Source organism: Haliotis rufescens, unplaced genomic scaffold (assembly GCF_023055435.1).
Source record: "Haliotis rufescens isolate VD_foot unplaced genomic scaffold, xgHalRufe1.0.p SCAF_2, whole genome shotgun sequence".
Classification (NCBI taxonomy): Eukaryota; Metazoa; Mollusca; class Gastropoda; order Lepetellida; family Haliotidae; genus Haliotis; species Haliotis rufescens.
The window spans coordinates 65,746,183-65,759,661 of NW_025963890.1; the positions used below are offsets into that span (position 1 = coordinate 65,746,183).

The 13,479-nt window shown below is 47.0% G+C and overlaps 1 protein-coding gene across 1 annotated transcript in view; it reads left to right on the forward strand.

Annotated features, from left to right (window-relative positions):
• LOC124134532 overlaps positions 1-9,270 on the forward strand; it is a 41,865-nt gene extending 32,595 nt beyond the window's left edge. Inside the window, exon 5 of the mRNA XM_048400399.1 lies at positions 8,193-9,270. Coding sequence (XP_048256356.1) covers positions 8,193-8,361 — 169 coding nt within the window. The 3' untranslated portion in view covers positions 8,362-9,270. The remainder of the gene's footprint in view (positions 1-8,192) is intronic.
• The last annotated feature ends 4,209 nt before the right edge of the window (positions 9,271-13,479 follow it).

Consider the following 13,479-nt stretch of genomic DNA (forward strand, 5'->3'; position numbering starts at 1 on the left):
TCCTGCACATTGAGATATATACCTAAACGAACATAAAACAGTTACTATCAACACAATACTTTCTTGGGTGGCATCTTCCGCAACCTACAGGCGACAGGTTTATTCAAAGCTAGAATATGTCAAGGCATTCACCAGGTATAAACCATTGGAGGTAGGACGCACTTAGGCGGGCCATCTGAACCCGACAGTATATGCAGGGAAGGCTGGGCACCAGACTCCAGCGCTCTGCAGGCGTATAACTTTCATCTGCTTTGGTCACTCGGGCACCATTTTAAGGCATCGGGCACTGCAGTGGTAAGAACTCTACGCCAGATGAAATTCCAAATGTTACTTAACCCAGGGTGTAATCCTAATCTGAAAACTCGCAATAATAGACGAAATTTCACCAAGCTAACTTCATACTAACTGACAATGCTTTCATGATGCTAACCGTCCGCCCAGTGGCTAACATTCTCGGCCGCACAGTGGCTAACATTCTCTGCCGCACAGTGGCTAACATTCTCTGCCGCACAGTGGCTAACATTCTCTGCCGCACAGTGGCTAACATTCTCTGCCACCCAGTGGCTAACATTCTCTGCCGCACAGTGGCTAACATTCTCTGCCGCCCAGTGGCTAACATTCTCTGCCGCCCAGTGGCTAACATTCTCGTTGCCCAGTGGCTAACATTCTCTGCAACCCAGTGGCTAACATTCTCTGCCACCCAGTGGCTAACATTCTCTGCCACCCGGTGGCTAACATTCTCTGCCACCCAGTGGCTAACATTCTCTGCCGCACAGTGGCTAACATTCTCTGCCGCCCAGTGGCTAACATTCTCTGCCGCCCAGTGGCTAACATTCTCGTTGCCCAGTGGCTAACATTCTCTGCAACCCAGTGGCTAACATTCTCTGCCACCCAGTGGCTAACATTCTCTGCCACCCGGTGGCTAACATTCTCTGCCACCCAGTGGCTAACATTCTCTGCCACCCAGTGGCTTACATTCTCTGCCGCCCGTTGGCTAACATTCTCTGCCGCACAGTGGTTAACATTCTCTGCCACCCAGTGGCTAACATTCTCTGCCACCCAGTGGCTAACATTCTCTGCCGCACAGTGGCTAACATTCTCTGCCACCCAGTGGCTAACATTCTCTGCCGCCCGGTGGCTAACATTCTCTGCCGCACAGTGGCTAACATTCTCTGCCACCCAGTGGCTTACATTCTCTGCCGCCCGGTGGCTAACATTCTCTGCCGCACAGTGGCTATCATTCTCTGCCACCCAGTGGCTAACATTCTCTGCCACCCAGTGGCTTACATTCTCTGCCGCCCGGTGGCTAACATTCTCTGCCGCCCGGTGGCTAACATTCTCTGCCGCCCGGTGGCTAACATTCTCTGCCACCCAGTGGCTAACATTCTCTGCCGCCCAGTGGCTAACATTCTCTGCCACCCAGTGGCTAACATTCTCTGCCGCCCGGTGGCTAACATTCTCTGCCACCCAGTGGCTAACATTCTCTGCCACCCAGTGGCTAACATTCTCTGCCGCCCAGTGGCTAACATTCTCTGCCACCCAGTGGCTAACATTCTCTGCCACCCAGTGGCTAACATTCTCTGCCGCACAGTGGCTAACATTCTCTGCCACCCAGTGGCTAACATTCTCTGCCGCCCAGTGGATAACATTCTCTGCCGCACAGTGGCTAACATTCTCTGCCACCCAGTGGCTAACATTCTCTGCCACCCAGTGACTCACATTCTCTGCCGCACTGTGGCTAACATTCTCTGCCACCCAGTAGCTAACATTCTCTGCCGCCCAGTGATTAACATTCTCTGCCGCACAGTGGCTAACATTCTCTGCCACCCAGTGGCTAACATTCTCTGCCACCCAGTGGCTAACATTCTCTGCCACCCAGTGGCTAACATTCTCTGCCGCCCAGTGGCTTACATTCTCTGCTGTCCAGTGGCTAACATTCTCTGCCACCCAGTGGCTAACATTCTCTGCCACCCAGTGGCTAACATTCTCTGCCGCACAGTGGCTAACATTCTCTGCCACCCAGTGGCTAACATTCTCTGCCGCACAGTGGCTAACATTCTCTGCCGCCCAGTGGCTAACATTCTCTGCCACCCAGTGGCTAACATTCTCTGCCGCCCAGTGGCTAACATTCTCTGCCGCACAGTGGCTAACATTCTCTGCCACCCAGTGGCTAACATTCTCTGCCACCCAGTGGCTAACATTCCCTGCCGCACAGTGGCTAACATTCTCTGCCACACAGTGGCTAACATTCTCTGGCACCCAGTGGCTAACATTCTCTGGAGCCCAGTGGCTAACATTCTCTGGAGCCCAGTGGCTAACATTCTCTGCCGCACAGTGGCTAACATTCTCTGCCGCCCAGTGACTAACATTCTCTGCCGCCCAGTGATTAACATTCTCTGCCGCCCAGTGATTAACATTCTCTGCCGCCCAGTGATTAACATTCTCTGCCGCCCAGTGGCTAACATTCTCTGCCGCACAGTGGCTAACATTCTCTGCCGCCCAGTGGCTAACATTCTCTGCCACCCAGTGGCTAACATTCTCTGCCACCCAGTGGCTAACATTCTCTGCCGCACAGTGGCTAACATTCTCTGCCGCACAGTGGCTAACATTCTCTGCCGCACAGTGGCTAACATTCTCTGCCGCCCGGTGGCTAACATTCTCTGCCGCACAGTGGCTAACATTCTCTGCCGCCCAGTGGCTAACATTCTCTGCCACCCAGTGGCTAACATTCTCTGCCGCCCAGTGGCTAACATTCTCTGCCACCCAGTGGCTAACATTCTCTGCCGCCCAGTGGCTAACATTCTCTGCCACCCAGTGGCTAACATTCTCTGGAGCCCAGTGGCTAACATTCTCTGGCACCCAGTGGCTAACATTCTCTGGAGCCCAGTGGCTAACATTCTCTGGAGCCCAGTGGCTAACATTCTCTGCCGCACAGTGGCTAACATTCTCTGCCGCCCAGTGACTAACATTCTCTGCCGCCCAGTGATTAACATTCTCTGCCGCCCAGTGATTAACATTCTCTGCCGCCCAGTGATTAACATTCTCTGCCGCCCAGTGGCTAACATTCTCTGCCGCACAGTGGCTAACATTCTCTGCCGCCCAGTGGCTAACATTCTCTGGCGCCCAGTGGCTAACATTCCCTGGCGCCCAGTGGCTAACATTCTCTGCCGCCCAGTGGCTAACATTCTTTGCCGCACAGTGGCTAACATTCTCTGCCGCCCAGTGGCTAACATTCTCTGCCACCCAGTGACTAACATTCTCTGCCGCCCAGTGATTAACATTCTCTGCCGCACAGTGGCTAACATTCTCTGGCGCCCAGTGGCTAACATTCCCTGGCGCCCAGTGGCTAACATTCTCTGCCGCACAGTGGCTAACATTCTCTGCCGCCCAGTGGCTAACATTCTCTGCCGCACAGTGGCTAACATTCTCTGCCGCCCAGTGGCTAACATTCTTTGCCGCACAGTGGCTAACATTCTCTGCCACCCAGTGGCTAACATTCTCTGTCGCCCAGTGGCTAACATTCTCTGCCGCACAGTGGATAACATTCTCTCCCGCCCAGTGGCTAACATTCTCTGCCGCCCAGTGGCTAACATTCTTTGCCGCACAGTGGCTAACATTCTCTCCCGCACAGTGGCTAACATTCTCTGCCGCACATTGGCTAACATTCTCTGCCGCACAGTGACTCACATTCTCTGCCGCACAGTGGCTAACATTCTCTCCCGCACAGTGGCTAACATTCTCTGCCGCACAGTGGCTAACATTCCCTGCCGCACAGTGGCTAACATTCTCTGCCGCCCAGTGGCTAACATTCTCTGGCGCCCAGTGGCTAACATTCTCTGTCGCACAGTGGCTAACATTCTCTGCCGCCCAGTGGCTAACATTCTCTGCCGCCCAGTGGCTAACATTCTCTGCCACCCAGTGGCTAACATTCTCTGCCGCCCAGTGGCTAACATTCTCTGCCGCACAGTGGCTAACATTCTCTGCCACCCAGTGACTCACATTCTCTGCCGCACAGTGGCTAACATTCTCTGTCGCCCAGTGGCTAACATTCTCTGCCGCACAGTGGCTAACATTCTCTGTCGCCCAGTGGCTAACATTCTCTGTCGCCCAGTGGCTAACATTCTCTCCCGCACAGTGGCTAACATTCTCTGCCGCACAGTGGCTAACATTCTCTGCCGCCCAGTGGCTAACATTCTCTGCCACCCAGTGGCTAACATTCTCTGGCGCCCAGTGGCTAACATTCTCTGCCACCCAGTGGCTAACATTCTCTGGCGCCAAATGGCTAACATTCTCTGCCACCCAGTGGCTAACATTCTCTGCCGCCCAGTGATTAACATTCTCTGCCGCCCAGTGGCTAACATTCTCTGCCGCACAGTGATTAACATTCTCTGCCGCCCAGTGATTAACATTCTCTGCCGCCCAGTGGCTAACATTCTCTGCCGCCCAGTGATTAACATTCTCTGCCGCCCAGTGGGTAACATTCTCTGCCGCCCAGTGATTAACATTCTCTGCCGCCCAGTGATTAACATTCTCTGCCGCCCAGTGGCTAACATTCTCTGCCGCCCAGTGATTAACATTCTCTGCCGCCCAGTGGCCAACATTCTCTGCCGCCCAGTGATTAACATTCTCTGCCGCCCAGTGGCTAACATTCTCTGCCGCCCAGTGATTAACATTCTCTGCCGCCCAGTGGCTAACATTCTCTGCCGCCCAGTGGCTAACATTCTCTGCCACCCAGTGGCTAACATTCTCTGCCGCACAGTGGTTAACATTCTTTGCCGCACAGTGGCTAACATTCTCTGCCACCCAGTGGCTAACATTCTCTGCCACCCAGTGGCTAACATTCTCTGCCACCCAGTGACTCACATTCTCTGCCGCACAGTGGCTAACATTCTCTGCCACCCAGTGGCTAACATTCTCTGCCGCCCGGTGGCTAACATTCTCTGCCACCCAGTGACTCACATTCTCTGCCGCACAGTGGCTAACATTCTCTGCCACCCAGTGGCTAACATTCTCTGCCGCCCAGTGGCTAACATTCTCTGCCACCCAGTGACTCACATTCTCTGCCGCACAGTGGCTAACATTCTCTGCCACCCAGTGGCTAACATTCTCTGCCGCCCAGTGATTAACATTCTCTGCCGCACACTGGCTAACATTCTCTGCCACCCAGTGGCTAACATTCCCTGCCGCCCAGTGGCTAACATTCTCTGCCGCACAGTGGCTAACATTCTCTGCCGCTCAGTGACTAACATTCTCTGCCGCCCAGTGGCTAACATTCTCTGCCACCCAGTGGATAACATTCTCTGCCACCCACTGACTCACATTCTCTGCCGCACAGTGGCTAACATTCTCTGCCGCCCAGTGGCTAACATTCTCTGCCACCCAGTGACTCACATTCTCTGCCGCCCAGTGGCTAACATTCTCTGCCACCCAGTGACTCACATTCTCTGCCGCCAAGTAGCTAACATTCTCTGCCACCCAGTGACTCACATTCTCTGCCGCACAGTGGCTAACATTCTCTGTCGCCCAGTGATTAACATTCTCTGCCGCACAGTGGCTAACATTCTCTGCCGCACAGTGGCTAACATTCTCTACCACCCAGTGGCTAACATTCTCTGCCGCCCAGTGGCTAACATTCTCTGCCGCCCAGTGGCTAACATTCTCTGCCGCCCAGTGGCTAACATTCTCTGCCACCCAGTGGCTAACATTCTCTGGCGCCCAGTGGCTAACATTCTCTGCCACCCAGTGGCTAACATTCTCTGCCACCCAGTGGCTAACATTCTCTGCCGCCCAGTGATTAACATTCTCTGCCGCCCAGTGGCTAACATTCTCTGTCGCCCAGTGATTAACATTCTCTGCCACCCAGTGGCTAACATTCTCGGCCGCACAGTGGCTAACATTCTCTGTCGCCCATTGATTAACATTCTCTGCCACCCAGTGGCTAACATTCTCTGCCGCACAGTGGCTAACATTCTCTGTCGCCCATTGGCTAACATTCTCTGTCGCCCAGTGGCTAACATTCTCTGCCGCACAGTGGCTAACATTCTCTGCCACCCAGTGGCTAACATTCCCTGGCGCCCAGTGGCTAACATTCTCTGCCGCACAGTGGCTAACATTCTCTGCCACACAGTGGCTAACATTCTCTGCCGCACAGTGGTTAACATTCTCTGCCACCCAGTGGCTAACATTCTTTGCCGCACAGTGGCTAACATTCTTTGCCGCACAGTGGTTAACATTCTTTGCCGCACAGTGGCTAACATTCTCTGCCGCACAGTGGCTAACATTCTCTGCCGCACAGTGGCTAACATTCCCTGCCGCACAGTGGCTAACATTCTCTGCCGCACAGTGGCTAACATTCTCTGCCGCCCAGTGGCTAACATTCTCTGCCGCACAGTGGCTAACATTCTCTGCCGCACAGTGGCTAACATTCTCTGCCGCCCAGTGGCTAACATTCTCTGCCGCCCAGTGGCTAACATTCTCTGCCGCCCAGTGGCTAACATTCTCTGCCGCACAGTGGCTAACATTCTCGGCCGCACAGTGGCTAACATTCTCGGCCGCACAGTGGCTAACATTCTCTGCCGCCCAGTGGCTAACATTCTCTGCCACCCAGTGGCTAACATTCTCTGCCGCACAGTGGCTAACATTCTCTGCCGCCCAGTGGCTAACATTCTCTGCCGCTCAGTGACTAACATTCTCTGTCGCCCAGTGGCTAACATTCTCTGCCACCCAGTGGCTAACATTCTCTGCCGCCCAGTGGCTAACATTCTCTGCCACACAGTGGCTAACATTCTCTGCCACACAGTGGCTAACATTCTCTGCCGCCCAGTGGCTAACATTCTCTGCCGCCCAGTGATTAACATTCTCTGCCGCCGAGTGGCTAACATTCTTTGCCGCCCAGTGGCTAACATTCTCTTGTTAATCTTGATCTGCTCGTACATGTTTACACAAATAATTAACTTTTGACTATCTCGTACAATAATATAGATATATATCTATATTACATACACGGGGTGTGAGGGCGGGGAGGTGACTAGTCTTCTGTCTCACTCAAGCGCATCGCCTCAGTCTGCGCGAACTTATCGACAAACATTCACCTACACGGTCACACGCTCAGCCACCAAATACCGTATTATCTGTTGAAAAATAGTACTATGTACAACACCTAGGAAATGATAATTTGATTCGCCATTCGCCATAACCGTGACATGTTGCTATGGTTAGTTGACTTGAAAGTTGACGTCCATCTGTTTTTTACATTTTGTTTTTTGGACGTGACCCCTATCCTGACACCTGAACCGACCGATGACCCTATGACAAAATAGATACAATTACAAAATTGGATTTACGTTGAGATGAAGTAAATTTATACATAGATATACAAACAGACATTTTTATGTTTCCTTTCAAGCATTAAGGCGCATTTGTATTCATTGTTTTGTCGTATTTTTCAAACTAACCATAGTCGCATCCTTTGACAGACGCACTGGACCCGTGAAGTTCCGGGTTAGAATTGGTCTTCAGCAACCATGCTTGTCGTCAGGGGCGACTAACGGGATCGGGCGGTCAGGTTCTCTGACTGGGGTGATACATGTCATCGTATCCATAATACGTAGATCGATGCTCATGATGTCAAGCACTGGATTGTCTGATCCAAACTCGATTATTTACAGACCGCCGTCATGTGGCTGAATATTGCCGAGTGCGGTGTTAAACAACAAACAAACAAACAACAAATGCGTGGTCACTGTTTGATGATTTATCGAAGTTTTGTCGATCATTGTCTAATTACTTATTTACCGCCTCCGTGGTCTAGTGGTAGAGCGTCCGCCGGAGAGCTGAAGGTCCGGGGTTCTATCCCCGGCAGCGTCATACCAAAAGACGTTAAAAGATGTTACTTGTTGTTACCCTGTCTGGCGTCGGCAATAATGGGCTAAAACAAGGACTGGTCGGCTCGGAGTCAGTATACTGTATACTCTGAGTGGGATATTTATGTTAAACTTCGGCATGGTATCTCAGTGGGCTAGCACTATATATCGGCATCAGTCCGGACACATGTGCACGCACGTCGCCATATAAGTGCAATAACCTTGGACGCGACGTAAAACACCATTTCACCTCACCTCACCGAATGACGTTCTAGTATTAAAATCTCGTTGATCATGTGACTCATGACGTACTGAAATTTCGTTGAACAGGTATGCCTCTGAGAAGCAGCGACAGACGGAGAATGTCAAAGCGAGGCTTGATGAGTTGAGAAAAGGCAGAGAACAAAGAGGCAAGACACCCGACACCCGAAGCTCCGACCAATCAGCAGACAGACACCCCCTGAACACCCCGGACCCTCAAGACCTTGAAAAATACTGATCACGTGACACCAAAAGCGAATGCAATTAACTGTGCAGGGATATATGGCCACAGAGGTATCATCCATCTCAAACAGCAAGGGCCTGTCTGTGCCCACACCTCATAAAGTGTTCTCAAACAAAAGAATACACATGCTGTATTGTCGTATCGTGAAGTGTCGCAAATTTGTTATTATTCCAAAGGAAAATGTAGTTATATGTCAAGAAAATCCATAAAGTTTGGGAAATTTTCTGCTGGGTAACGCAATCCTTTTTATGACCTTGTAGACAGAGGTGAAGGTCACGTGTACGTTGTGTTGGTGTCTAATGTGAAATGGTCATTTGATCCTTACCGATAATGTTCTTTTGAAGTAAAAAGTTTCACTGATACTGTAAAAAGTTAAAAGTTTCACTGATACTGTCGTGGTTGAAGTATATATATAAGGTCAAAACCACGGACTAATCAGATCCACTTGTCTGCTGAATCAGATTCCATTGGGTGTAAAAGACAAAATAGTGATGGAAATTATATAAATGGATCACTGAAAATCAGTTTTGAAACCAGCTGTTCGCGAATCCAACCTAGGACGTGACATGCTGTCGTGGGATACCTCTCATGATATATTAGCGGATTGACCTTTCTAGATGGATTTGAGGTTCCAAATGGGACCAAACGAGGTCAACTGGATTTCGAAAACCTCCGACCCCGCCATGTCCCAGAACAATGGCGCCTTGGCTTGGAGTATTCATTATTATCCGGTTATATTGAAATACATGTCATTGACAATCTTTCATTAAATCGTATTCACATCATGCTCATTTAAATACTTTGTAACTGTAATTTCTAATTATATTTTGGGGGACTTTGAACTATTTGAACATAACCCTACACTTGGCACCTGGCACTTGGCATAATATATATATATATATATATATATATATATATATATTGTATATTATTATATATTATTTATAGTATTATAATATAGATTTCTGCTTCAATAGTTTCATGTCCCATATCAATCAGGGCCAAGTAATTATCAATCATTTCATTAGTGATGAGCATCAGTTTAATTTAAGCATTAATGTACGCCTCCCTGAGGTTTGGTTTCTAATGATACCGCATGACAGTGCTGTTTATGCAAAATACCGTTTCGTCTACCTAGAAACGTATTTTTCTTGAATCTTTAACGTGGAATATATGAATTACTAGTTCATAAAACATCAGATATTTATTCTCATGTCATGTATTTTGAAAATAACATTTTTTTTGTGAGAGCTTGTGAATTGCTTGATTAGTCACAGCTGATGGACAATTGCTTGATTAGTCGGAGCTGTCTATTAGCAAGAAATTATGCTTACATTTAGTAATATGAGGGGATTGTGATTACATTTAGTATGTTGGAATGTCTGTTACATTCACTGCATCTTTGATTAAATTCAGTACTACATGGTAATTTTGATAACATGTACTACATTGCTGCAATTAAGTTTGGTTCCATTCTGTAATAAGTATGAAAGGCATCTCACTATTCCTATTCCAATCGATGTTGCTTTATTTTGATACATCTTGGATGCTGCTGAAAGATGACTACATGTATAATTATCTATTGAATCATTTATTGTCAATCAAATCATAGCTAGGATTGTGAAATATATATACAAATGTATGTACCCCGTTTATCCAGACACTGCCATCCCAAGTACAATCGAATTACAACAATATCCGGATTAACGAGTCCTGGTGACAGAGTGAATATTTGTATTCATAGAGAGATTGTGATGAGTAACTGTCCAGGAGGCAGGTTTCCGGGTTTACGGGGTTCCGCTGTATCGTTTTGTTGATGAAGATGAAGTCACAATGAATCAAGTAGCTATATATAGTTATATACTGCACTTTTATTCACATACTACGCTATTCCCGTCCCGTTTCATCTTGCTTCATGCTTTTATGTCCAATGACTTTATAGCAATATATATACTATCTACCATGTATATGATATAAATGACTGTTGTCGGTCATACCAATTCCAGTAGGGAATACAATGGATTTGTTTTCACCCTAAAACTGCTGATACATCAGTACAGTTTCATAATCAATTTTTTCTCTTTATAAGGCTCCAAAGTTAAGGTCGGGTTCGAATCTACACTGTGTCAGTTTATTGAGCTGTTGAATGGGTACCCGAAAGGACGACAGTGTTGTGACGTTTGGTTGAAATTAGATACTACCTCGCAGGTTTGGAAATGTGTGTCCGTCATGGAAAAAGCGTCTACAAATTTTGTAAATTAATAAAAAAAGTGTTCTATCAACTGTAATCTAGCGGAGAAACAACCCGAGTCTGTGGTGTGCCGACACAACGTTTCCACCACAAGAATAAACTAATCTCAGGACATCTCTGTTCCAGTTTCTATACATATGACTAGTGCTTATAGGGGGTGGGGTAGATTAGTGGTTAAAGCGATCGTTCGTCACGCCGAAGACCCGAGTTTCATTCCCAACATGGGTACAATGTGTGAAGGACATCTCCGATGTCCCCGCGTAATGACATTGCTGGAAAATAGCAGAAAGCGGCGTAAAACTCACTAGAGCTAATAGCCTGACCCATCTAATGTCTCCAGCAAGGTTTGGTTCTTCAGCGTATCTGAACTTGAAGTCACATTCGGGAAAAGGTTCTTGAGTGTAGGTGCTCCGAATAATTATTTATTTATAGAAACAAAACAATGCGATTGGCTCAGTATTTGCTGAACCCAGAGTGCTAGAGATACTTGGTGCAACTTAGAGTGTATTTATGGTAGTTCCGACACAGTCTAACACGTAATAAATAAACGCAGGAACATGCATGTCCTAATCTAAACACTCGTATGGTGAAATACACGCCCGGCAAAAGAAAGTATACACTTGAAAATTGGAATAAACCAAACATTTACAAACGTTTCAAGGCTGAAAATAGCCACCGGAACCTAACATTCGTGACCAACTCGTGTTATTCCGGGATAAGCCGTCTTGCAGGTTACGGAAAGGGGCGAGTGGTGACGAATGCGAAACCTAAGTCCAAAACACCTCCGATACCCGTATGAAATACATCACCATCGGATAACCATTTCTTGTTCGTTTCATTTAACCACCATCAAACGTGTGTATACTTTCTTTTCCTCGGCAGTTCATATAAGAAAACTTTAAAAGTCATGAAATCAAATCTTACATTTTCGTTTATCAAAACGAACTATTTTTTATGATGGGTTGGTTCTGTATAAAGGAATTAATGTGTACGTGTGTATAGTGTTTGTTATTTCATGGAGTATCTGGTATACTTCTTGTTGGGAGGATGGATGTATAAATATGATCCACTTAGTCAATATTTGTGCAATTGACATTTTTCAACCTGTAAAGTATATTTTGAATTCTTTTATTGATGAAGTAATTGTTTGTTGATGACTGTTTATCAGCGTCGGTGTATACAAGTCATGAATTGTGAAAAAAAACATGTACATAATAAAATCGTAGGAAATGTAGAATAAAATATTTCAACTAAACCTGTGTTAGTCGTCTTGATTACCTATGTAACACCGCACAGTGAACGAGTCTGGAATGTGGCATTCGATTGGTGACAACGACGGCAAATTCATCGTCAATACTTAATCGGTTTGTATGTTACAGTCAATGTGTAAAATGACCGAAATTTTCATTTAGGCAATTTACGAAACGCCGAAATTTTCAGTCATTAAAAACATTGACTGATTTTACACAGTGACTGTAACATATACACTACGATCCTGATGTCAATCACTGGGTTGTCTGGTCCAGACTCGATTATTTTACAGACCGCCGTCATATAGCTAGAATATTGCTGAGTGCGGCGTTAAACAACAAACAAACAAACAAAACACTACGTTCCGCCATCAACCATGACTACATACGGCCGCATCGCGGTGTCGTCGCTATTTTCGGGGGCACGGATGGCCCAGTCTTCTGAGGCGCCGCGATTCGCTGTGCAGAGTTGCGTCCCTTGGGCACGCCAGAAACCTATGATTGTGGGGTCGAATCCCGGTTCGCCCAAATTATGTTTCTAGGTTTGTCAGCACCATACCCGTGCTCGTGGGTTTCACCGAAGTGGTAAACGTCTGAGACCTGCATCACTTCGGGCTTCCCTCCCACATTAAGCTGACACGCCGTGATATAACTGTAATACTGTTAAAAGCGACGTTAAACCCAACTCACTCACTCGTCGCTATTTTCACGGCAACGAATGACATCACGGCCTAGGTCCACAATCGTGACCAACTTGTATTATTCCGTGTCCCTCTTAAGGGCATATTTGAGACTGGTTTCCGTAACTCGTTGCGTAATGAATCCTGACTGGGCGCCGCCATTGTGTTTGAAGCAAATGCAAGTAATATGAGAGATAGAAACTGATTGGTCAATAGGAGGGACAAAGATGGAACAAAAATAGTAATAGCCACTGGTGGCGCAACGATCGAGCCTGGAAATTTCAGTCTAGTTCGGCAAGGTTGGAAACTGGACTTTACTCAGTTAACTCTCTTGCCTCGGAGGTACGGCCACTGGAAGGAAGACACCACTTCATTTTCTTGATGCTGCCGGCCATCTATTGAATGCATTGAAGTTTAAATGACTGTGTATGACAAGTGATTTTGAACTATTAAGACTTGCACTATGGTGACTTTGAAGGTAACTTGCCCAGTCACTCGCAACTATTGATAAACTTTGATATTTCTTGTTTTCTGTAAGACCATGATCATATTTATTTTATGCATCATAAATAATAAAATCTCTTACATCAATACCCACTGTTTGTCTTCGTGTTGAATACAAAATAGTTCAGTCCATTCTTCACAAAGGGTAGTCTTGAATCTATCAGGGTAATTCTGCACAACCACGAGACCATAACGTATTGTTATAAGACTGTCGGCAAAGTGGAGTATAGGCGATGTGACACCAAACGTAGCCAGTAGGGTAAATCTTATATTAGATGTCAATAATAAGTTAACAGCTTTAGGGCTAGATTCATGCACAATCTATCTGATGTTCTACATGTAATTAAAGCAGCCAACTAAAGTGAAGATATCAATTCAATATATGAGGGAATAGGAAATGTTGGTCCTTATACGTGACATGGTTTCC